The 25332-nt window shown below is 41.0% G+C and overlaps 1 protein-coding gene and 1 long non-coding RNA gene across 3 annotated transcripts in view; both read left to right on the forward strand.

Annotated features, from left to right (window-relative positions):
* The first annotated feature begins 3914 nt into the window (after nucleotides 1–3914).
* GRK5 (G protein-coupled receptor kinase 5) overlaps nucleotides 3915–25332 on the forward strand; it is a 166460-nt gene continuing 145042 nt past the window's right edge. For both annotated transcript variants that reach the window (XR_016468870.1, XM_031597397.2), the window contains exon 1: nucleotides 3915–4283. Coding sequence is in view for 1 of the 2 variants with exons in the window: in XM_031597397.2 (XP_031453257.1) it covers nucleotides 4232–4283 (52 nt within the window). In the remaining variant the exon portion in view is untranslated. The remainder of the gene's footprint in view (nucleotides 4284–25332) is intronic.
* Nucleotides 5248–9553, forward strand: LOC149917111 (uncharacterized). The gene is made up of 2 exons (XR_016468872.1): nucleotides 5248–6919; nucleotides 7226–9553. It is a non-coding gene; the product is annotated as an uncharacterized LOC149917111 (long non-coding RNA).

Below are 25332 nucleotides of genomic sequence, written 5' to 3' on the forward strand. Positions count from 1 at the left end.
GTGAATGGGATAAGGAAATCCCTTAACAGATCTCCTGCTTCTGACAACCATGAAATATCAGATTCTGTGCTGATTATGGGATGTGTACTTCTGCTTGTTTAAAAAATAAAATCTGCTTGTCTTCTAGATGATTATTTTATTCCATATGCTTAAATGTTGTCACAGTCATTTATCTTCTACATTGAAGAAACAGTTAATTGCAAGAAACAAAACAAAACAAAAAACAAAATTTGGAAATGGAGAGAAACTACAGGGACACAAATATTTTCATGTAAATTAAAGCAAAAAGTAGGGTTTTGAGAAAATGATGCATCACCCCATGGCTGTTGGTAGATGGCAGCCTCTGTCCTTATGCAAAAGGGCTCTGTAAAAGGTCACAGCTGCCCGCAAATGCTCTCATGGGCCTTGTGTCCCCACCTGCTGATACAGCATCTCAGTGGGAGGTGAGAAAAATTGTATTTCAAATGCAATCTAGCTAAGAGGTAATCGTGAGCAAGCTTTACTGCGTTAATTATGTATTGTAACATGGAGTTGGGTGATAGGTTCTGTTAGGGTATGTTTGCAATTGATAAGCATAGGCAAGCCCCTTTTTGACATCTGATTCACATGGGACCTTATCCCGATATGCCCAGAAGGCTGCACTGAGGCCGAGCATTTTTTCTCTGGTGGTAGGAGAGAACTGGGTGTGTTGTGTGTTGCCGCTGTGCTTCTGGCTGGAGCTGAACGAGCCCACCCTGCTGATGACTCATCCGTTAGAGTGGCTCAGAATATCACACTCTGCTTTGCTGCCTTCCTATCTTTATTACGCTGATGCATTTGGGTCTCACACGGCATTGGCATTTCATTTACAAACCTCTCTTCTCCCATAAAAGAAAGATGGCTGCCAGCACTGCTTTAGCCTGGTGTTCAGTACTCAAAAAGTGTTTTTCTCAGCCTTTATTGAATGGCTTCAAATGAAAGGTGTTTTGTTTAAAAGCTGAATAACCACAGTAAGAACTATAGAAAGCACGTTTTTCAATTTAACAGGGTTTTTTTTGTAGCCTCCCTTTTTTCATTTTCTTCAAAAATTGGCTGTTTCTGCATATGACTCAAACTAGATTTTTACCCTTTGCTCCTCACAAATGCTGCATTAGGATCTTTAGCTCTGAAAAGAAGACCTGTGCTTCTTACCTGCCACGCTGTCTTTGAGTCTATTCTTTCATATTTGAGCACCAAAGTTTACAACAGGGGGTAGATTAAGATAAACAGAACAAACTCATAAGTTTCCTGATAATTTTAGTTTATTTTCCTCTCACTCACAGACTGCTCATTAAGCCAGGCATAGCATAGCCTGAATTAAAAGTCTGTGCTGTTGAAGAGAAAATTGATTTAAGTAAGTGTACCTCTTTCTTATTTTCTGTTATTGTTTTTGTGAACCAGGTGTTCAAGATGACACAAGAATGAAGATACAGCTATAAGAAAGTCATAAGGTAAGATTCCAAATGTTACAGTGAGTTTTGAAAATACCGATGTATGGACTTCAGGTCAAGTAGGTCTGTGCAGTGACAATTGATCTGTCAATCCATAGGGAGTGTGAAAGAAACCTGTGCTGAAGCACCGCCTTGTGTTATGTTCAGGCGTTAGAGGCTGAGATAGGAAATAGAGATGCGGGAGGACTGACTGTCTTGCTTTGTTATTCAAAGTAGGCATTGTGATAGTGAATACAACTCCTTTGTGTTCTGGGGCACCAAGGTGTCTCACATGTATTGAAAACAAGTTTTATTTTCTTAAACACTAAAAGAACCATCAAGAAGACCCACTCCATTGTTCTTACTGATAGACCCAAATTTAAAGTTGCTGCCCTCTGTGTAGATGTGTAACTCTGACAAACATGTTTCTGTAGAACTTCAGTCCATTAGCAGAGCTCAGCTTTCCATGTGGCACTCAGCCACATTTAAGTTCAGCGACTGCTTCTCATCTTCTTCAAAGCAAAGTCATCCAGCTTAGTGTCATTAACCACTCAGGCAGCAGCACAACGTTCTGTTTTGTTGCTGTCCCTGTTTCTGAAAGGACTGTGCCTTTGGGTGCCAGAACACAAAGCTAAGAGCTGTGTCAATTCTGAATACCAGGTAGCTGGTGGGACGTCCAAGCACCATATAGACCTTTTGTGACTCTTTTGATAATTCTACTACTTACCCCTTCAGAAACTAAACAAACATTCACAAAATATTCAGGATGACATCAGCACTCTGAAGTCATACTTCTGTTTCATAGGGCAGCACTGCAGATGACTGTGCATAGCACTAAAGCAGAGACATGTAGCTATAGATACTAAATGAAAGAGGAACAGTAGAGCCCTCAGATGTATGTGCTGCTTTTCAAGTGCTTAGCCACCCAAACTTAAAGTCTGCAAGTACCTCTCTTCACGTGGGACCTATAGAAAAGTTATGCACCAGACCCCGTCAGTGCTCCCTGTGCAGTAATCCCTTCCCACTGAATATCCTGGTTCTGGGATGTGCAAGTACAACATCCCACTGCTATCAGCAGAAGTTAAGCTTGCTGGTACACATGTTAGGAAACGATATGTAAGATGAGTATATTCCTTTTCCCCTTTGGAGACAGGGGTTGCCTGTAACATTAAAAACGTTTTATGAAATAAAAGATGCAGCTTAGTCTTCCAGTGCCAGTCGTACTCTGATGCTGGTGCTGCCCTTTTGATGACCATTAGTGGAAGGCTGCAGTGATGTGAAATGCACTTCTAACCCAAGCATAATTTGCTCTGCTTACAAGTGAGCATCAGCGCTCACACAGAAGTGGTCAAACAACATGCAGGGCAGACACCCTTTAGGAACCTCATCTGTGTGCTCAGGCTCTGGTTTCCAGGAAGCAATTTTTCCCTCAAGAATTATTTAATCAGAGAAAAATCTTCCGGTACTTAGAGACACAACTGCTGTTGTATAGAAATTGGCATTACAGAGGAAGTAGCCACAACACAGCGTGGCTACCAGAGATAGAACATTTTCAGAAGCAAAGTGGAGAGAATGGGGAATGTGGTGCACAGCAGTGTCCTGGCTACAACTGTAGCAAGGTTTCCCACCTATGACACTCACACAAGGCATGAATTGTAGCTATACTGCCTTGACGTCCAAAGTATCATTTATTCAGTGTGTTGACTGTTTATATTGTTATTATATTGTTTATTTGTTATTTGTTTCTGTGTTGATAAAATACATTCAGTAGCAGTTTGCAAGTCCTGCCATTGCAGGTCACGTCTGGCCAGCTGTAGAAAGAAAAATGATCTGTGGAAAAAAAAAAAAGAAAAAAAAAAAAAGATAAAGAAAGAAGTAGGAGGAAAAAAAAAAAAGTACCGTCTATGTTCCCCAACAAGAAACTGCATGTTTATTCTATTTGCTCCCCATGGATTTAATCAATGCAGTGCTGATGGGTGGAGAGTGTTACTGAGAGCGGTGGGTCGTTTTTATTCCGCTTGCTTTGCCTGACCTGCTGAACGTTCTATCGATCCACCTCGTTGCCAGGAAAACCAGAAGTATGCTGACTCGAGCATCTGTCTCGTACGGGCAGAAAAAGATTTATGTTGTAGTCTAGCGTTTAAAAACAACTTTCCCCAAATGGCCGATGCCTCGAACAACCTCTCACGGGGATGAAAACCCCAAAACACAGCGCTGCCGAACACCCGTGCGGGGGAACGGTCCGGCCCAGCTCCGCGCCGCTGGGTGGCGCCCGGCACCCGGCCGAGCTCCGCGCCTCGCCCCCTCCCGCGGAGCTCCGCTCCCAGCCGCGCTGCGCCCCGCGGAGCTCCCCCCGCCCCGCGGAGCTCCCCCGGTGCTGCCCCCGGCCGGGCCGCGGGTCCGGCTCCCGGCCCGCACGTCCCAGCGTTCCCGGCTCCGCGGAGCCGGCGGCGGGGATGGCGCCTGCGCGGGGCTGCGGGGCCGCTCGGCGGTGCCACACCCCCGGGGGAGGGAGGCAGGAGAACCCGAGCCCTCAAACCGCCGGGGAGGCGGCGGGGCGGAGGATGGAGTAGCGGGGCGAGGCGCCGAGGGAGCAGATAGCGCGGGGAGCGCCGCCTCCGCCCGGCTGAAGCTTCTGCGGGCGGAGGAGAGGGAGGAAGGGATCATGCGAGAGGGGCTAGCGCAATAGGGGCAGGAGCGGATGGTCGCCCGGAGGCTCCGCACCTAGGGAGCGTGACGTCCTGCTGCTGTGCCGCCGCTACCTACGCTGCCCGAGCTCGTCAATGGAGCTGGAAAACATCGTTGCCAACACCGTCTTGCTGAAAGCCAGGGAAGGTGAGAGAGCGGCGGGAGGGAGCCGGAGCATCCCCGGCACGGGCGGCCCTCCAGCCCCGGGGTGCGGGAGGTGGGGGCTGAGCGCCAGTCCCGGTGGAGGCTGTAGGGGTCCATGTGGCGGAGCTGGCGCTGGAAAAGGCTCCTCTGAACCGGAGCCTCGCTTCCAAGGAAAAGATCGATTTCCCCCCGCTGCGAGGAGGTTTGGGAAAGGAAGCGAGCGAGATTGCGGAGATTACAATATTCGCCCATCTCTTCCTTCCCCCTTCCCGCTGCCCCCCCTCAAATCTGGTCCCACAGATTGTGCTATTTCAGCGTCTATTGTTAAAGGTCAGCTGCAGATGCATTCATTCAAAAGGGCTTAGCAAATCTGCAAATAGCTTTCCGCGCTGTGTGATGAGACCAGCGGGATCGTATCGCTTCAACGTACAGTCATTGCCTTATTCGGCGTTATTAGGTGATACCATGTTGCCGCAAACATGCCCATTGTTGAGAGCCGCCTGTCCCCAGCCCGCCCCGCACGGAGCCAGGGCTGAGCTCGGAGCTGCGGGCGCCCGGCGCTGCCCGTGAGATGCTCCGGGACCGCGGGAGCCGCCGGCACGCCACAACCGCTCCGTGCACCTGAAAAACGCGCCGGAATCGCGGCTGCACGGCGGCGATGGGCTCCCTCTGACCGCCTCCCGCAAAAACCGCGAGCCCCAGCCTCCACTCGGGGGAGCGGGGTGTCCCCGGGCGCTGCCCGTACCGGGGGTCGGAGCGGGGCAGCCTCTGGGCCCGGCAGCATCCCCCGGCTGCGGGCAGCGCCACGCACCAGCGTCTGACGCTTGCAGCATCACCGCCAAGAGGTGAGCGCTTTCTGCCGCCTGTAGCCCATTTTTTTTCTTCATTTTTACATCTTTTGCTCTTTAAAATTAGCGTCTTCCCCCCCCCCCCCCAGCTTTTGTTGCAACTTCTATTCCCTGAAAGCACTTCTAGTTGAGTGTTTGGATGCAGTAAAACCTGCACCTGGATTTTTTCACTCTTGAGCGCCAGTGGGGTGGGTGTCAGGTTTGAGGCTAGGGATGTACAAGTGAAGCAGTGTTGGTTTCGTAAAAGAGAGTGTTCCAATGGTGTTCCCCTGGAGTGATCCCTTCGTTGGGAAGAATAGTTCAAATGGCATAACAGTGTTTATATAACTCATGGGGTATTGAACTTGCAAGGCTTAGCTAAAGAGTAAAGTCCTGAGATTCTTCAGAAAAAATCTCTGCTATAAATAATAAGGGCAAAGGTATTTTTCCATGGAGCCGACCAGTGGGTTGTAACTCTGCCTTCTCATAGGTAATTACTGTCTTGTTGTCAATACTGTTCAGGGCACAATTGCTCCTACCAGCAATATAGTACTGCTTTAGATTTCAGAAGACTTTAGGCATATTTTAAAGGACTGGTATTAATTAGACGTATTGTGTGGTGTTTTCTGAGGGCCAATATTTTGCAAGCAATTTTAAATCTGCCACTTGATTTTATGGCATTTTTCTGTCATTCTCAACAAGATGGTAACAGTGATGTCATTATTATGTTCAAGTTGTATTGAGGAAGCTGTCAGCTATCTCCGAAATGGCCAAGCTTTATCAGGATGAATTGCAAACTGTATTCTAACTTTTCTTCTAAGTATGTACGAAGTTCCAACCATTTGTTTTTTTTTTTGAGACCTGATGCTTGTTTATTTTTAAACTCTTCTTTTACTTTTCTTTTTGAGGGATGGAAGAAGTGTTTTTTATAATTCTTTTTTTATTTCTTTGAAATGAAGAAAGAATTAATGAAGACTTGTCTACCCAGCGTTACTCAGCCAGAGGTCTTAGGCGTGTGCCTCCAAGTTTTTACTTACTGCGTAAAAGCTTCTGTGAGTAAAATGGTCTTAAAATTTGCGAGGAGTGATATAAGTGAGTGTCATTATAGATCTTCAATACGCTGTCCATCTTCTCCAAGAGTAACATCAAATTAATATATTGAAGATTGTGGTATCTAAAAGTATATTTGTTCCAGATCCTGCAGACTCAATGCGTAGATGTAGCTGGGTGAACATGTAGCCATGGCCAAGTATTTGTGTGTTTCCACTTGTTGAGTCAAAAGGAAAAAGCTATCTTAGCTCAGCTAGGTGGTTGCTGGTGCCTGCAATGTGACACTTAATGTCAAAAGAAGTAAACTAATGGGATCCCTTCTGCAGACATTAGTAAAAGTACAAGTTTTATCATGGCTGTACAGGGAGACAAAGGGAGACAAAGCAATACTGTCATAAAAAAAAAAAAAATAAAATTCAGAGTCATTTCAAAAGAAGATGCAGGTAGATCTGCAATGTTAAGTCCAGTAGCAAGGATGTTTGTAAAAGCCTCAGAAGTAGGGCTGGGTGACCACCACAAACGTTTTCTAGCAAATATTGGTTTAAATTTTGCAACTCATTTGCTTTGGCCATGGGATAGGCTTTTCTGTGGACTCCTGTGTAAGTTCCTTTGTTTTTTACTGCAGCAATCACCAATGCAAAGTGATTTTTTTTTTAGCTGAAATACTGGGAAGCAAATTTTATAACTATTATACAAATACTTTCACCAGGATCCTGATGATTACAGAGAGAAGCACACCCATTAACTGATGCCATGTGAAACGTGAGTAATGTTATAGAGCAACAAAATGTATTTCACTGAATAATTTCAAGCAGAGAATAAATTTCAGGAAATTGTCATCTGTTTGCAGAATATAATGTTTCTGAGATGCACGTGTAAGTTACTTGTACTCAGAGATCTACCAGTCTGAGCACAAGAAAAAAAAAAGTTTTATTGCACTTCAAAGTTCATTTGTAATTTACTATGAATAAATTTATGCTGTCTCCTCAATTATCATTTCTTATGTAAAATCCCATTACACAAATTCCTGTTAGGACTGAGTAGAAAATGTATCTGGTTTAATTACAGGACCAAATAGGTGTTTGGGACTATTTCTTATTGCCCACGGAAGGGAATAAGCAGAGAAGAGAAAACAAGAAAGATGAAATTCATAAAAAGAACAGCAAAATAATAACAACTGCAGTAATTTCACATTGAATAAGAGCCCCAACTTGTGAGGTGGTGAATCTTTTATCTGAATCTTTTAATTAGTCTTCTTGTTTCTGAGTCTCAGCAATCGTGTCTGAGAACCAAGCTGCTAAAAGTGGATCCAGGCTCATGAATAAGTCCTAATTCACTTTCCCAGCATTAAGACTATTTGGTAGAGGGTCTCATCAGAACCAAGGAGCTGCTGGAAGGGCCATGGATTGACCAAGAACTCTCCCAAAATTTCAGAGGAACTTCAACAGTCCTAACAAAGAGAAGCTTTAAAACAGATCAGTACAGTCATGAATCTAACCCTGCTGTCAAAAGCAATAAACTGATGGAAGACGTCAGTCAGAAGTAATCAAGAGGCTGATTATTATACTGTAATGTTTGTATGAAAAACAAACAATATGGTCAGATGAGCATGGCCAAAACATGGTGATTTTCTAGGTACTCTCTGCCATGATCTGTTATTTCCTAGCTATAGTTTCAGTTTTCTTTCATGTAATCTGCTGTTTCTCTACACGTTATTTTTTCTTAGACAAGCTGAAATACATTTTAAAACTCACATGCAACTTGGCTTTCATAAATACCCAGATCCTTAAAAACAAATGTGTAAAAAGAAAACCCGTGAAGAAACAAAACAAACAACTCCTCCAGTTCCCACTACTTTAAAGTTTTAATGATAACTGTATTAGTTGTCATTATTATTAATCTTAAAACAACCAGTCTGGCTCACAGAATGGCTTGCTTTGAGGTCCCTTCCAACCCATATCCAGTTCCAACCCACCCTGTTGGTAGGGTTGCCATTCACTAGATCAGGCTGCCCAGGGCCCCACCTAACCTGGCCTTGAGTGCCTCCAGAGGTGGAGTATACACAACTTCTTTGGGCAGCCTGTGCCAGTGCTTCGCTGCTCTCCAAGTGAAGAATTTCTTCCTAACATCTAATCTAAATCTCACCTCTTTTAGTTTAAAGCCATTCCCCCTTATCCTGTCACTATCAATTTGTGTAAGAAGTTATTCCCCTTCTTGCTTCTAAGCTCCCTGCAAGTACTGGGAGGCTGCAGTGAGGTCTCTCCAGAGCCATCTCTTCTCCAAGCTAAGCAAGTTCAACTACTTCAACCTTTCTTCATGGATGAGGTTCTCCAGCCCTTCGATCATTATCATGGCCTTCTTTTGGATCTGCTCCAATAGCTCCACATCTTTCTTGTGCTGTGGGTGCAGTACTGGGTGGTGATTCACAAGGGTGGAGTAGAGGGGGACAATTGCTCCTGGACAATCACTCCTGTGCCCTGCTGGCCACCCTTCTTCTGATGCAGCCCAGGATGCAGCTGGCCTTCCAGACTGCAAGCACACAATACTGGCTCACATCCAGCTTTTCATCCACCAGAACCTCCAAGCTTTCTCTGTAGGGCTGCTCTCAATGAATTCTTCTCCCAGTCTGTACTCATATCTGGGATTGCCCTGACCCATGTGCAACATCTTGCACTTGTAGTTGTTGAACCTTCCTAGATTTACGTGGGCCCACTTAGATTTCTAAAGTGCAGACTTTCAAATGTAAACCTGATAAAAGGGAAAAATTTCGCAACTATTAAAACACAACGATATATTTTTTTTCCTTTTTAAATAGACTTGGATTCCAAAACAAACTTAGTAATGGCCTTTGATCATCCAGAAGGAGCAGTGTTCTTTCATGTATCTCAGAGTTTTTTGAGGACTGCACGCTGATGCCATATAACATACAAAATGTGCCTGCTTTTTAAATTGCTGTATTTTTAGCTTGCTTTTGCAGGATGATCACAGGAGTGATTTGTGCATGTCCTTATTGGCAAAAGACTAACTATAAATCCTAAACAAGAAGGGTGATTGCTTTCCAAGAACTTGGCTGCAGAGCAATTGGAAAAAGGGCAGTGAAACAATGAAAAGCATATTTCGAAGGGAAGTAGGTGACTATAGCGACAGCCAGAACCCTATGGAGAATATGATTATTGCAACTTAACTTTAGCAAATTCATTATTCAATGCTTTGAATCCAGAATCTAAAGTCCTGTCCTGTATCCCTTGACATAAAAACAAATTGCTTTGTAAGGAAAACATTGTCTCCATAAGTAGAGGAAGCTCACACACAGTAACTCAGTTTTTGGAGTTCAAGAGAAATTCTCATTGCTGCAATAGCTTAAAAGGATAAAAAAAAAAAAAAAGAAAAAAAGAACTGAATCAGCTATTACTTCAGATGTGAGAGGGTGCTTTTAAGCTGCAACCATTTATTTTTGGAAAAAAGTATCCAAAAGAAGTCAGAATATTTCATTACATTCTGATGAAGGAAATTCAGAAAACAGGAGTCTTCAGGCCTATCTGAAAGGAATGTGGAAGTTTGATACAAAGATCTTCGATAGAAGAGATGCTTCTGTAGCCATGTCCGACTTAAAACAAGTGCGTATGTACAGAATTGGCGTGAAATCTCTTTCAGTTGTGTTTGTTTTTTATAGTATTTCTGGCACAGAGCCCTTTGTACTCTCTACTCCTTGTGTGGTGTTCTCCATGGGACACCACTTAGCAGCCATGGGCAACACTTCTTGAAAAATGGCAGTGCTAGAGAAATGAGAGCTCTTCCAGTTAAACTTCCTTACTACAGAGGGAGGACTGTGCCCCTGCATGTTTGTTGTTGCTGTGATTCTGTGATGTTATGGTGTAATTGATATCAATTTTAACAAGTTCGTGGACATTTAAAAACATATTTATTACTGAGCTGTGGTGGTCCCAGGTTATTAACACACAGAAGCTACCATGTCGTCAGACTTCTAGAACAAATGTTAACTATGGAGGCTTGAATAGAAATCACATAATCACAGAATAGTAGGGGTTGGAAGGGACCTCTAGACACCATCAAGTCCAATCCCCCTACCAAGAAAGGCTCCGTACACCAGGCTGCTGTAGAGACTGCCTGTATTCATTATCAGTATATTCCTTTTTGCTGAAGCTGTCCACATAGCAAAGAATTTTCAGCATTTATCCTAAACATAGGCATAACTTTGTGGCTGTACGCAATTTCTGTATTAATTAAATATCTAAATATCTGAATGTGGTGTTAGGGATGTTCCACTGAGTGTGTTAGCAGGCCAGCAGCAGTTGGACTAAGTTGATGCCTGCGTCTTCATGACAAACAACTCTAGGGTGAAAACCTCAACTGAGGTCTGTTTCTGAGAGTTAGGGGCTGTCCCACAGCCTGTGCCTGTTACCCACAGCAGGCATGTGCACTGGCTTGCTTTGAAGTCAACGAAGAGTCAACATCTAAAGAGGAGTGCAGCAGCTCCGATTTTTGTGTTTCTAGGCATTCTGATACAATGTGTTAATATTGGATCTTTATTTGAAAAAAAAAACAAACAAAACCCAAAACCCAACAACAGAAAAGCCTGCATCATTTCAGTCTTTCTTCTGTGAAGATTATCTATTTCACTTTCCATGTATGGCTATGCTAGCTAAAATTTGTTTATAAACTCTTTCCCAAAATCAAAAGCTGGATATCTGTGTGCTGGGGACTTTGCTAGTAAAGAAGGGTTTGAAACCTTAACCCTATGTAAAGACTTGCTAATCTGGATGTGCTGCAATCCTGATGAAGTTAAAATCAAAGAGTCAGGATGTGTTCAGGGTTCTTCTGCTTTTGCAGTGACAGAAGGTGTATTTTATTGCTGGTTAACACTATATTTTTAGGCATATGGATGATTCTTCTCCTGTACTATTTTTGTGCCAGTGTTACTTTGTGAATGACTTTTGATTTGTGTGCTTCCAAAGAAAACTAGTGAAGCTCTAATTCAAGTGCAAGAAGTGATGCTAAAGTCAATGGGATAAAATAACAGAAAAATCACATTAGGATCCATATCCAAATCATTGAGAAAATCATTTGCTTCTAAACTTTTTCAAGGCAGTAACTGTCTTCATAAAGTAGTAGTCAAAACCAAACAAGATTTCCTCTTCTTTTACAGCTGGTTGGAAGCAGTAGCCTTCCATTCAGTTTTTGCCAATGAAAATGGGATCTAATGAGCTACCTGGTGCTCATTAGAAGATTTTCCCCTGAGTCTTTACTCCAAAAATATTATGTGAGTTTTCTATGCAGCAGTGAGAGAACCAATTGCTTTTCATTTTTACAGGTACATAATTTAAACAATAATAAGGACATGATCCTAACATTACTATTGGACCTCAGGATGTGAAATTAAATTTAAGGGCTAGTGAAATAAAGAAACATGCAGTTTAACTGTACTTGGCTCGATTATTTTTGAAATAATTTTACTTAGAGGATTTAGAAATGCATACTACTTTGTGATTAGGCAGGGAATATCCTAAAGAAAATATTGCGTAGATGATGGATATTCTGTTCTATTTAAAGAAAAATCCGTAGCTTTAAAGGGAACGGATGGAACATGGGTGAGGGAGAAGGTGGAGGAGGCTGAGAAGTCTGTAGAGTTGGCTCAGCTGCTCCTAGTTCATAGAACGTCTCCTCAAATATGCTTGACGGTACTGTCCAAAAACATTTTTTCAAGGAAGATGGACAGGTTAGAGTAGAAATACACACAAGTACTGAAGTCTCAATTCTGACCTGGGAGTGAATAATGCAAATAATGTTAATGAAGGTAGGGTGGCCGTCTGTCCTCTGGGATGAAAATAGATAACATTTCAGTGCCACAGTGAAGACTGAAAAACTTGTATCTCCATCATTTCCAGTCTTCAGAAATGTGTTCAGCATGTCTGAGCAGTACCATTGACTTCCTCACACAGACAGCTTGCTTGGGGGTGTTCTGCAGGGCTGAGACCCCCAGGATCACTCTCTTTGAGTCACTAAAGCTACACTGACAGAACTGAAGTGAAACAAATGATTAGTGACTGTTAGGAAAGGCCTACTGTGACACTTTGCCGCTTGTCCTCCAGGCATGTTTTCTGTTTTAAACCATTTTGGTATTAAAATAACTCAAACTGTGGGCTTCTCTCTTGAGAATTTTTTTTTTTTTTTTTTTGCAGCAGTCAAGAAATCTTCTTGACTATTCTGATTAAATTTTCCTTATTCTCATCTCATCCTTTCTAATGTAATTCCTTTTGCACAAAGTTTTCATTCTCCTATTACTTTGTGTTGCTGAGCTTAGCAGCTTTTCTCTCTTCCTTCCATCTAGTCAGCTTGAATGATGCAAATTTTGTGCAGTTACTCCTCAGGACAGATTCATTCCCAGTACAGGCTTCTAGGAGGTGTGCCTAGGGATAGAACTGAGGCTGATCTTCTTCCTGGCCCACCATGAAGTTGGATGAAATAACTGGTCTAATGCAGAGGGGCCTGGGGAAGTGACAGTACAAGAGGGAATACATCAGGATATTTCTGATTTGTTTCTGTGAGTGAAATTGCTCATGGAGTTCCCCCATTCACCAGAGGTTGCCAAAGAAGCAGTTCATAAGCAGTAGCAACAGTTTTTACATTGGCTGAATATTCTCTTGGGTCCCATTGAATGCATAATTTCACTATAAGCCTGGCTTTTCCCAGTAGGCTGAGGTTATATTGCAGGTTCCAGAAGTTACCTTATGTCTGTACAATACCCTTTTTACTTAACTATGCAAAGGGTCAGTCTCTTGTGGGTGTGCAGCAGGCTGAATGCTGGGATGATGTTTCCTATTTTCCAATACTCCAGGACCATTCTGCTTTTCCTAGCAGCATTCTCCCAACAAATACGTTTGTATTATTTTCTCTCTTTGTTGTAGAATTCTATTTTTTTTTTAATCTTTTTAATCTTCCCAGTTTATTTTTCCTATACTCTGTCTGACAACACTTCTGAATTTGCTAGGTCTTTAATGTACTGTTTAAAACATGTTGAATTAGATGTCACTTTACTGGACATATCTCAGGCTTCACCTATTTTCTCCCTTATATTGTCTTTGATTGTTCTTTGGCCAGTGTTAAGGCTGTGTGTCAATACTCCTATATAAAATGAGTAAAAATTTATTTTCCATGCATGTGTTATGGGAGACCTTCATGATTCTGCAGGAAGTATTTTATTCCAGGGAATGTTTTCAAATTCAAGAAGCCATCTAGTGTGTCATAGGAAAGGGGCTACGTGACAGGAGATCAGAGAAACTGTGACATTACAGTTGTATTCACTTGACAGCATCTGCAGAAGGCACTGATGGAGATTCTCGCCCAGTGAGAAGGAGGAAAAAAAAAGAGAGAAATGCAGCTGGAAGAATAGAACATTCAGAAACAAAGGGAAGATATCAGTGATGAAAAGTTAAAACAACACCAGTGAGTTCTCAGTGATGTTTCTGTCAAAATACCCCTGTAGGCAGTGCAAGGGAAGTGACATCTTTAACAAGCAGATGAGCTGGGAAGGATGGATGTTAGGCCGAATCATCATTTCGCCAAGGTTGCCAAAATATAGATATAACCAAGATATAGATATATATATTTCATGTTGGTACTGTTCATTGCTTGTCATTCTTTTTCTCTTGCACTTCTGCTATTTTTCTCTCCCCATTGTTTTTCTTCCTTCTCTTAGGTTTTGTTTCTTACCAAGCATGAAGGTTAGATTGAATGAAATTCAATCTGTCTTTTTCCATGTTCAGATTTTTTTTAAATTTCTTTTTTAGTTCAGTGCTCTTTGTCTCTATAAGTTGTTTGCCTTTAGTCTAGAAGAGTCTAGTAAATAGGCATGTTAGAAGTCAATTGAGTGATCTTGGTACTTATATGGCAAATTTTTCTCCAGCAAAAATTTTGTGAGTCAACTTGCCTCTCCTCTTTTGAGAAGCATGGTGCAAAAATGCAATTGTTCACCCTATAAGTTCTGCAGAAAATGTTACTTAGGTAACAGTTACGGAAAATTAAGAGAATCTGAACAATCAGCCTTAATCTTACTATTCAAGTAAGAACTGTTGTCCAGTGCAACATTTGTTTTCATACATTTTTTGCACCACTTTCCAAGAGTTGGGACTGTTCTATGAATAAACTCTTTCTGTTTCCTTCCATAGCAATTCCACATCTACGTTTCGTCTCCAAATCATTATTTTGTGTTTTCTCAGCGTGCCAAGTTATAAATCATACATTGACTGAAAATTATTCATAAAACACATGTCTGGGAAAGTTTGTTCTTTGTTTATTCTGCCAGCAGCTAAGTTTTAGGAAGAATTATCCAGATGACTTATATGTGATGTAAGCTTCTCTCAGTGTTACTATGTACCTTTTGTGGAAGATTTGTGCCGTTAGAGTGCATCTCCTTTCCCTTTTTGCTCAGTGAAAGACAGCGGTTCAGGAATTAAAAAGCAAACTTAAAGATCCTGGTGTGGAGAGCCAGACCTATAAGAATACAAATGTGTTCAAAGGGAAGCTGCTTCTTGCCCTGTCTCGTTGACAGACACTGAATAGCAGCAGGTGCTTGCAGAAGGGCATACACAGAATGACACTTCCCCAAACCTACCTTTTTTTATCCCTCTCACAATAGGAACTTCCTGAGCAGACTGTGGTTTTGTTCTGTGTTGTTTAATACAGGTATCTACTGTTAATGAATCTTATCTAATCCGTTTTTTGCCTCAGTCACAATTTTGGTCATCACGGTTTCCTGTGGCAGTGGGTTCCATAATGCAACAAAAGCATGCCAAATTTCCCACATGTGTCTTCAAGAGGGACTCTCAGCTGATGCATGACTTACGTTTTGGCAACCTCAAAAAGCAGGTACAATGGAGATGTGGTATCTTGGAAGAGAAAGGAGGAGGATTATCAATCAAATACTTCTGCTTGTTTGTAACACATTGATTTTGTGGGTTCTGCCTCAATTTCTAGTAGATTGTTCATGGTTTTGTAACCCTTCATCTTATCCTCTTATCAGCCTTTCTCCATGTGGAAAGGTTCAAGTCTACTGTCTTTGTCCCTTTACATCTTCTAATTCTCTATACTTTTTGAAATGAGTGAAAAAAACTACCCTTGGGTAGTGTGGCACTACATGGTGCCTATTCACCATGGACAGTGACACTGTGATGCTGAGCACTTTGTCCTTTGCTCTTTTCACATTTTTTCTTAACTGGATGTTTGTTTTCTCTTTTTCACTGTCATAAGTGTTCATTACTGGGGAATACTGACAGCAACCTCAGAAATTTGTCTGCTGAGATGAAATGTTTAATTTCATTTGTTCTGTATAGCATGAGTTGTTTTCTTTCATGTGCAAAACTGTGCTGACACGGAATTTCATCCTTTCTTTTTTTTCTTCCTATGAGTGATTCAGTACTGCAACATACTTCTGCAACTCTCTGCAGGCTGCTTTTGTTACAACTGTCCTGAAGAAATTCATCTTGGCAGAAAATGTCATCTTGTTATTTATCTATTTTCCAGACCATTTATGAATACACTGAGTAGTCCAAGTCCTATCATAGATCTCTGGCACACCACTGTCTGCCTTGCTCCACTGTAAAATTCTTATCCTTTATTTCCTATCTTGTCAACTATTACTGACTCACAAGAGGTTCTCTTTTCACAGAACAGTTGACTTTCTACAAAAATTGTTCAGAAATTAGCTTTCAGAAAAAAAAAGCCACTTTTGAAAGTCTGAGTATATGTGTACTGAACCCTCCTCACAAGCAGGTGATCCAGTGTATTGGTGGCATTTCTGTGTTGGAATCTGGGGAGAGTCTGGTTGTGTTATCTATCTGGATGTAGTCTAATGAGTTTTGAACAGAAGATGATAATCACTTCCCCCAGACTATGTTCGTGTTCAAACAGCCCAAGATGTTGCTGGCTTTCCTTGCTGCTAGGCATACTGCTGGCTCATGCTCAACTTGATGTTTGCTGTACCCTTGGGCCTTTTCAACAGAGCTGCTCTTGAATATGAGAATATCGTGTGAGACAGAATTGAAAACGTTGCTAAAATCAACCTAAATAACATCCACTGCTCTTCCTCTTGTCCACAAAGCCACTTGTTTTATTGAAGAAGGCAGGCAGGCTAGTAAGAAAAGATTTATTGTTGGTAAACTCATGATGACTCTGCCTACTCTCCTCCTTTATGTGCCCAGAGTATGCTATCAGATGACCCTATAAGTAAAGAAGTAAAATTGACTGACTGTGCTGTCCCAAATCATCTTTTTGTCTTTATTCAGTCACAGGGGACCGAGAGCAGCCTTGCAGTGTTATCAGTCAACTCTCAGCACTCTTGCATTTTTGGCTATAGGTCCCATCGGCCTGTCTGTGCAGGTGAAGATCATTTAAGTAATCCTTTATGTGCTGCTCATAGACCTTTCTTTTCTTGATCCATAGAGAGAGCTGGGAGACCTTGTCAATGAAGGCCATGGCAAACAATGCATTCATTTTTTCTACAGTGAAATGTGTTATAGCTGTCATGCTTGTGATAATCTATTTTAGTCATAGCTTCCAGCAGTTTGCTTGTGTCAGAAGTCAACCTGACTCCTCTGTTTTTTACCATAGTCATCCCTAGACTTGTGTTCTAGAAAGCAGGTCTATTTGAGTCCTCTTCTCCCACTCTGCCAGAGACTTTGGGAAGTCAGTTATCAATCTGTATCTCACCATTCTGTCTGCTCTGTCCAAAGTAATGAATGTTCTTTGCCAGGTGGGTTTGGCTTCTGGAATCTGTAGAGCAGAGTGTCATCACTGTTCACACAACCAAGCAATGTCTGGAAGTAAACTGCAGATGTTCAGGTGTTGAAGACATCATAGTTTTTTTTGTATCTCCAGTGACCTGATCTAAATACTTCAAGCCTCCAGCATCATTTTTTTCTGGATGTACCTCAAGGATTTCCTTCTACCTACTGGCAGAATTCATGTCTTTTCAAGTGATGGATCGGCAGATTTGTCTCAAGGAGAAGCTTTTTCTAGCCAAGGTACAGTGATGAGACAGCATCTTGTACAACTAACAGACTGCTTAGACTGAAGCTAACCTGACCAATTTAGACTATTATTAGCTTGTTCTAGAGGTGGAGAAGAAATGCAAAAAGATGTGAAGGAGATTGGGATTTGCCAAATGATGGCAGTATTTAAAGGTGCCATCCCTATGACATCTGATGATTGGTGAAAAAATCACAGTTGCACAAAGAACTGAAAGATAAGGTTCCAGGTGAACATGGTTAAAATGGGCAGTGTTGGAATTTAGCAGTCAAAACTGACATTCTGAAGCTTCTGTAAAGTCAGCTATCACTTCTAATGCCACTGAGGTGTGTTCCAGTAGGCTTGGCCACAATCTGCTTAAAAAAAATAAACCCAAAGCAAGTCACCCCCCAAATCCAGCTAATCCTGTGGAAGGACAAGTAAGTTTTGGATAATTATTCTGTACTCTTTGTACATTAAATACTTGCCTCTGTCCATGCATATGTCAGATGTATAAAGCCCAGGACCATTCTCTTTCACTAGACAGGCTAACGTGAAATCTCTAACAGGCTGCAGTATGTTTGTTGCTTTGGCTAATGCAGTTCTCCAGCTGTAAAATGTTTGTCTATGAAAAGACTACAAAGTGAAAAACTTTGATGGAGTCAGCATATTGTTTTCCTTTTTTGGGATGCTGTTTGCCATCAGCTCTCATGGGGATCACATCTCTTTTCCTGTATGCCATAAGTATTCAAAGTTTAGAGTGGCTGCCAATGTGAGCAGCACAGGTATGAGCCATGCTCTGCTTGTAAGCCTTTTGTGGTGGTCTCCACTGAAAACAGATTGTCTAAAAAAAACAGTGCAACGTGACTGCACAGCACTTCCACGCTTCACACTGTTTTTAGTTAAAGTTGCTAATATTTTATTCTTGCTCATTAGCAGATTGTAGGCTGAATAATACCAGGACACTAGGATTATTCAGGAAGTGGAGTGAAATAAGTAAATTCTAGCTCCATGAACTTAGTTGGGAAAGGAGATAGATAAATATGTTATTTCTTGAGTGACCTCTCTAGGACGTCCCTAACAAAACAAACTGGTAATTGGAAATTTTAGAATAAATAAAAAAGGCAGTTTTTAAAAACCTGTGTATGTGCTTCATAAATTAACCTTCCAAAATGAAGCTCAAATCTATATGCTACAGATTCTTTGCAAGGGAATTATTTGAATTATTTGAATGACCTTAAAGATCATCAAGTCCAACCATGACCTAACCATGCTACCCCAACAGCCCTCCACTAAATCACATTCCTCAGCACCACATCCAGACGGTTTATAAACACATCCAGGGATGGTGACTCAACCACCTCCCTGGGGAGCCTATTCCAGTGCTTAACAACCCTTTCTGTGAAGAAGTTTTTCCTGATATCCAACCTAAACCTCGCCTGGCACAAATTGAAACGTGAAAGATCTGGTGTGTTAGGGCTGGAGACAGGGGAGGGCACGCAGCAAGGCTTTGATCTCTGCACTTTGTTAATCTCAGTGCTCGAGTTATCACTCGGATGTTGGAATACATCCTCATGTTTCCAAAGGGGAATCACAAAAAGGTTGTGACAATGTACCTGTGAATTTGTTAGTGCAGGTGCAGTCTGCCAGCTAAAGATGCCATCCCATAAACACTAAAGCAGGTAAATACATTTCACATGTGAATATTCCTGTAAGGTGAACAATTAGTTGACAGAGGCAATTTAAGCAATTGCTCACCAGTAAAAGTGAGGCTCTAGCCTCCTTGCATAGTGAAAGTCCTATTTTGTATAAGTACTTGGAGGGCCTGGCTCCTAATTCTGGCAAATGATCCTAAGAAGGCTGTTTTAAAGGAGATTTTGCTAGTTCCATTAAGCAGATGAAGAGATTTGCAGACACTTCTCTTCGCTAACGTAGGTCTGCACTCTGTTACCAATGGATTTTTTAATCTGAGTTGATTGCAAATCACAATGAATGCGTTCTTAAAAACCACAACAACAGATGTATTAACTACTCTAGAATCTCTGCAGATGAAGCTTTATTTGATCTCAGTAGATCTTAGTTCAACTGGAAGAAAAAGCCGATTTTTAGTATTGCACAATTTTGTATGGAAGTGAATTCTCCTCTTTGTAAGTCATACTGTTTTCTCCTGAGGAGGAGGAGAGGGAGGGGAACAATTTGTCAGGAATCAGTTGTTTTGACTTAAGAGAATGGGAGAAAATGGTATCTTCCAATAAATATATATTTTTATTAAAGTCTGATACTGTGACAAATAGTTTAGGCTTAGAACTTCATTTTTGGTATGTAAGCAGAGCAACCCCGCTGAGATTTGTGTGCGCCGTGAAGATTAATGAAATATACTTTATAAAGACAGGCAATGATTCACTGAGTAAAAATAGGCAGCATCTTAAAGAGCTTATAAACACAGCTATTAATTTTAGGACTAAAATCTTATATTCTTTTTTTGTCTTAGTCTGAGAAAAATGCCACTGATCTCTGTGGCACTGTTCAATGGGTACAAATATATCTCTTAGATTTTAAAAGTGGCCGCGGTTGCATTTTTGCTTATGTTCTATCTATCCTCTGAAATCTCTTTATGATATTTTTACTGTATAAAATATTCATCTCTTCCATTTTCATCCATCCTCTTTACCGCAAACCCTCCTTAATACATTTGCTGCAGTCTGTTAGCAATAGCAATTACAAAAGGAGCCACAGTTATCATGCTCCTCCTTTTCTACCTACCTACCTCAGGGTTTTGCAGTCTAGAAAGTACTCCTTGGTGTGAGTCACTAAATAGATCTTGTGATTTATTTTTTGCAGTGTTGATTGTGCTTAAGGCTTAGTCTGCTGCTGCACTTCACTCTTGATTTGAAGGAAAGGGAATGACTTTCCTTTTTTCTCTCATAAGCTCAAGTGTTGTAATTTTTAATCATTCTTTTCAGTATCAGAGAGCAGCTTTCTTTAGCTTGATATGATATGGTGGAGATCTTCCCAACAGCTCCTGTCTTAGAATTCTGTATGAAGTCTATTTGTGTCTTCTTTCAAAAGAAGAAAGCTATAAAATTTGAGCAAGAGCTGAACTCTTGATTCAGGCTCAACGGTATTACATTTTCTTTAACGGAACACACCATTATTTGCTGTTGAGCCCACTGGCCAATAGTTACTTTCTTTTTATGGTGAAAGCACAAATAGCCATATTTGGGTGCCAGCTCCTTTCACTTGTGAGCCAATGAGGTGAACACAGAGATCACAAATACAGTTTGCTGTTGCCTGCCTATACGAGCTGGAGGAAGAAGGTGACATGGCAGCCTGGAGACAGGAAGAAGTTCCTGGGTAGATAAATACAAGTCAGAAGGAATAATGATGAGCAGTACAGGTTTGCCAACCCTGGTGATGCTGCAGCACAGTTGTATGCTTTTGCCCTTCTTGGCTGTGAGGAGATGTGTCCACCTGGGAGGTGATCACCTGCCTGGCAGGCTGGGCAGCAGGCTGTACCTGACTGTGAGAGAATTTCAACATCTCACTTTGCTCTTCTACAAAACAAACTTAACTCTGAAGCCCTGTCCTATACCTGATGTTCTTTAAGACAGTAAATGCACCTTTTTATTCCTTTGGGAAGTGGGAATTATCACAACTGAAGTGATAGAATGATGTGAAAACTTAGTTTTTCCTTGGTTCTCTCAACCTTCGTATTTACTACTGTTACTGTTCTTGCAAGTACTTTATTTTTAGACTGAAGACAAGAATCATTTAATTCATTCTTGACACAATGACCTGCCTATAGAAGGAATCAGTCTCACCAATATCTGGGTATTTAAAAAGTGTAAGTGAATGCCTGGACTTCCATGACAAAAATCTGAAAGAACTGGCATAGACCTAATGGCAGTGTGCCCCCAGGCTCTGCCTTGTTTTTAAATGCATAGCAGTGTTATTGGACAAGCAGACTCCTTACCAGAGTTATTCCATCTCACAAATGTTGCAACGTAGTGAGCTGTGATGGGAATTTCCAGCAGGACGTGAGCCATAATTGTGATGTCATTTATAAATGTTCCCACTGTAGCTATCTAAGTCTACGTGGTGTTATTCTACATGTTTTTCATGAGGACATAATAGCACTGTGTATCTTCTGATACTAGAATGAGAGCAGGCCACTGCGCAGTGCTTTGGGTTGTGCACAGGAGGACTGCCATGGCAGGTTTTGGTTTTTTGCCTTGCAAGTCATGGCAGATAAGGCTGGAGAATAGGAGAGCAGTCTCTGCCACCAGTTGGCTTTGCACATCTGAGTCAACTGCATAATCTCTCATGGTCAGAACGTCTTCTAAAATAGACTTGTACACTGCAAAACAGCTGAATTCAAGGACCTGGTAGAGTATTAGTGCAGGTGCTTATGTTATGTGAAAAACAGAATATTCAACTAAATTCTCTTCTGTTGCAGAGCTGTATGGTGTTTTTTTCATTTTTTATTTCTATGTATAAATCAGCATATTTCATTAGCTTTGTAGTAATCTTTAATACATGGATCGGTGTGTTCTACAGTAACTTACCCTAATTATTCAGGAATCATCCCCTAGTTAATTGCTATGACTAATTTTTCAGCTTTTCTTTTATTAGCTGTGCCATGTAAGGAAATAAAAAATGCATGTCATCATTAATTGTCTTACAGAGCAATCATGATTAATGGCACACTAATGTCCAAACAGATCAAGGAACATTCCTGTAGTTGACACCCAAGCAAATTTTTCTTGGAAGGTGCTGGAGACTTTGGCTGATGAGAATTTCAGAACTAAGATCACATCTTTCTTCCTGCTCAGAATTAAGCAATGTCACAAATCCAGGTGAATTCTTTCTGCTTCTTCCTGGTATTTTGGGCAATGACTGCTTTTTTTGATGCAGCATATTGTGTTCTTTGTGAAATATGGAATAGCACACATCTCACATTTTCCTAAATGTCCTTATTCATCACCAGCTTTATTTTTTTTTCTTCATAGGAATAGCTCAATTGTTGAAAAGTTTCTGAAAGCTTTTCAAAATTTTGTTTTGCCTTCCAAGTTTTAGGCTGTTCCGTGCTAACCTGGAAAAAGGAGTGGGCACACACCTTAAAATCAGTGGTATCCTCCTGCTAAGTTTATAACTTCACAGCAAATTATAATTTCAGCATTCAGTGATACTTAAATGCATATTGCTACAAAAATTCTTTTGTGTGCACTTAACCTTTCCTTGTGAAATTAGCTGCTATTGCCTGTGTCAACAGCTCAGTAATTTCACAGAAGTAGCCCTCAGTGTTTCCTGTCCTCTTTATGAACTTTAAAAATATTATTTCTTTACTCCTGATGCTAGTAATAGGGCAAACGCAGAATCCCTCAGTGCTGCTGAGAGCAAACACAGTGAGAGTTGCAGTCTCTTCTCTGAAGGGCAGAGGTCACACAGGAGGCCAGGCAAGGGATGGCAGGGGATTCAGGTCCTTTGCAGCAGGACGTCTCAACTCTATGCTGCAGAGCAAGCTGTCCTCTCAGCAAACCACTCTTGTTTAAATTCTTGCAAATATTTCCATAACTGAAAAATTTTACCATAGTTTCCATGGCATGGTGTTGTTGGATGCAGACCTGCTAGCTTCCTGCAGAAAATTTCCCAAGCAAATTAAGGCCTGATATTTTCTAATAGACAAATACGGTCAAATACATGGAAAACAAGGCTCCTGTTGCTGTGGCTGCCTACTGAACCTACAGCTGAATTCATATGGATCATGCTGTCCATGCCATATGAAAGCAGTGAGATTCACTTGCTTTTTGATGAAAAATGAAATCATTACATGAATAGCAAAGAGCTACTCTGGAAATCACTGAAGAACTGTCAAATAGGAACCTGCAGCTCCCAAGAACCCTATTTTTATCTTTTCCGTGCCTAAAAAGTTAAGCCAGTGTATCATTCACCAGTTACGTTATGCTCCAAATAATAACATTTTTTCATCCTACCAAACTATGATTTAAGATTTTGGCTTTGTGGGATGTGTGCAGGTAAAATGTTATCTCAGGCACAGAAATATCAATGTAGTCTTTTGCTGCCAGCTGGTTTAAGATTCTGCATCTCAGATTGGGTGGTTTCATACTGTACAAGTTGTTATTTCAGACACATTTTAATATTGCAATCAAAATATTTGGTTGCAAGATTAATATGCTAAAGATTAATAAAACAGAAGTGAATCGCATGTGGTGAGTGGTTTTTCTCTCACCCTGATACTTCTGCCAGCTGATTGATGTCTTGTGGTACTTGCAATGAGCTCAATGGTGACCCCACTACCAGGCACAGAAAGCAGTGGTTTGGTACAGAAGGAAATGAAGAACAAGTTGTTCTCCTGCACAGCCTTTTGTTTCAAAGGGTTTTTGGAGGTTCACAAAAAAAGTAGGGTTCTGCAAGCCAAGCGGGGAAGGTTTGGGGCAAACAACTTCACCTCCACCACAGCTGGCTTGAGCTTTCATAGTGAGTTTCCTGCCTTTGGTGGGCACTGTGGTAGCTTCCAGATTCTGTGGAGCAATAACTGTCCTACTGATTACACAAATAAATACATAAGGACATTTAAAACGTAGTGATGGACTGTGTACTCCTTGCATGATGCAATGCCAACTAAACATGCCAGTGTGGGCAGACTGTCCCATGAACCATGATGCTAAGCTTTGTTCTTCTGTGCAAGAAGATGTATTGGACAAAGTAGCTGTTCTGTACAGTGCTGAGCTTCCTCACTTCAGGCAGAGTTTCATAATGTTAGGGCTGATGTTTTGAAGTCACACAGGTATCTCTCTCTCATCTGTACAAATCATGAACGTACAGCTCCCAGCAATAATTACTGCAAGTAAAAAACAGAACTAATAAGTGTCTCCAGTTAGCAACAAATATAAGAATGTATTTTAAAAAGTAAGTATATCGCTTGAACTCCCATAAGACTAACAGCATGCATCTGTAGATTTGGTAATAAATCATTGTAGTGCAAAATTAAACATATGGAAAATATTTCCTTTTCTAATTTTTAAGTTATAAAGTTAAAAGATTTATTAACAAAGCTCCTTACTACAAAAAACAAGCAAGCCAACAAACAAAAAACTGCAGTATGGACAGGTGATTAAAGATACTTAATTTCTACCTATGAATATTAACTTATCTCCCAAACCCCTATGCATGGAGAAATTTATATATATGAATGGTTCATCTCTCTTCCACAGAGAATATATGTGACTTCAGAGCCAACTTCTGAAAGGTGACTTGCAAGTAAAATCTGTAAGAGTTTCAAGAATTTATCTTAGATCATTGTTCCATGAGGCAGTCATCCACAAATCTTAAGGGCAAGTCTGGGACTTGTTTCCAAAGTGTATGAACAGCCACAGTTTCTGTCAGTTGGCAGCTGGGGACCTGAAATATCTGTTATTTTTTAGAGCAAGTACACCATGCTGCTGTCTGTGATTTAGAAGGGTAGTGCTTGCAAATCATTACAAAAACTTCCTTTTGTTTCATTTTGTAAGCTTTGTGATTCAGCTGGTGCCCAGAATGTTGTTTAACTCAAGGGTATTAGGTGTAACGGTTTTAAAATCACAGTTTTAATGCATTTTAAGCATTTTGAACTTCAGAGGCATTCTTAGAACATGGAACATTTCTCATCTATCAAAACGAAGGTGGAAATAAGCTGTGTTGTTGTTTTTAAGAAAGTAACAGCTTTCAGGCTACCATTTTCTATAAAATCTTTCTGAAGATTTTTCTAAACTAAAATGTTGACCGGATGTGACAGGCTTCTGTACTTAAGACAAAATATTTTGATGCTGAAGATGCTGAAGAAGTAATTCTTTCTTAACTACTTTACCATCTGTTTAACTGGCTTTTTGGCATCACTGCCTTATGCTGCTCCATGTCAAGTCAGGGTATTATTTTATTTGCCTTAGAATATGCATTCAGGCAGGTCTTTGCATCTCCTGTTTATGAATGATACCATAGACAGGGTTTCTTAGCCTAAGCGTGGCTAAGACAAATACCAGTGGAGTCTGATGGAAAATGTGCCGCCTTAATAGATGTGCTGTTATGCCCTGTTGAATTTTGTTGTAGTATTTATTTTGCTCGGAAAGAGAAAACAAGTAATTAGGCAAGAAAGC

Source organism: Phasianus colchicus, chromosome 8 (genome assembly GCF_987193195.1).
Source record: "Phasianus colchicus chromosome 8, bPhaCol1.hap1.1, whole genome shotgun sequence".
Lineage (NCBI taxonomy): Eukaryota > Metazoa > Chordata > Aves > Galliformes > Phasianidae > Phasianus > Phasianus colchicus.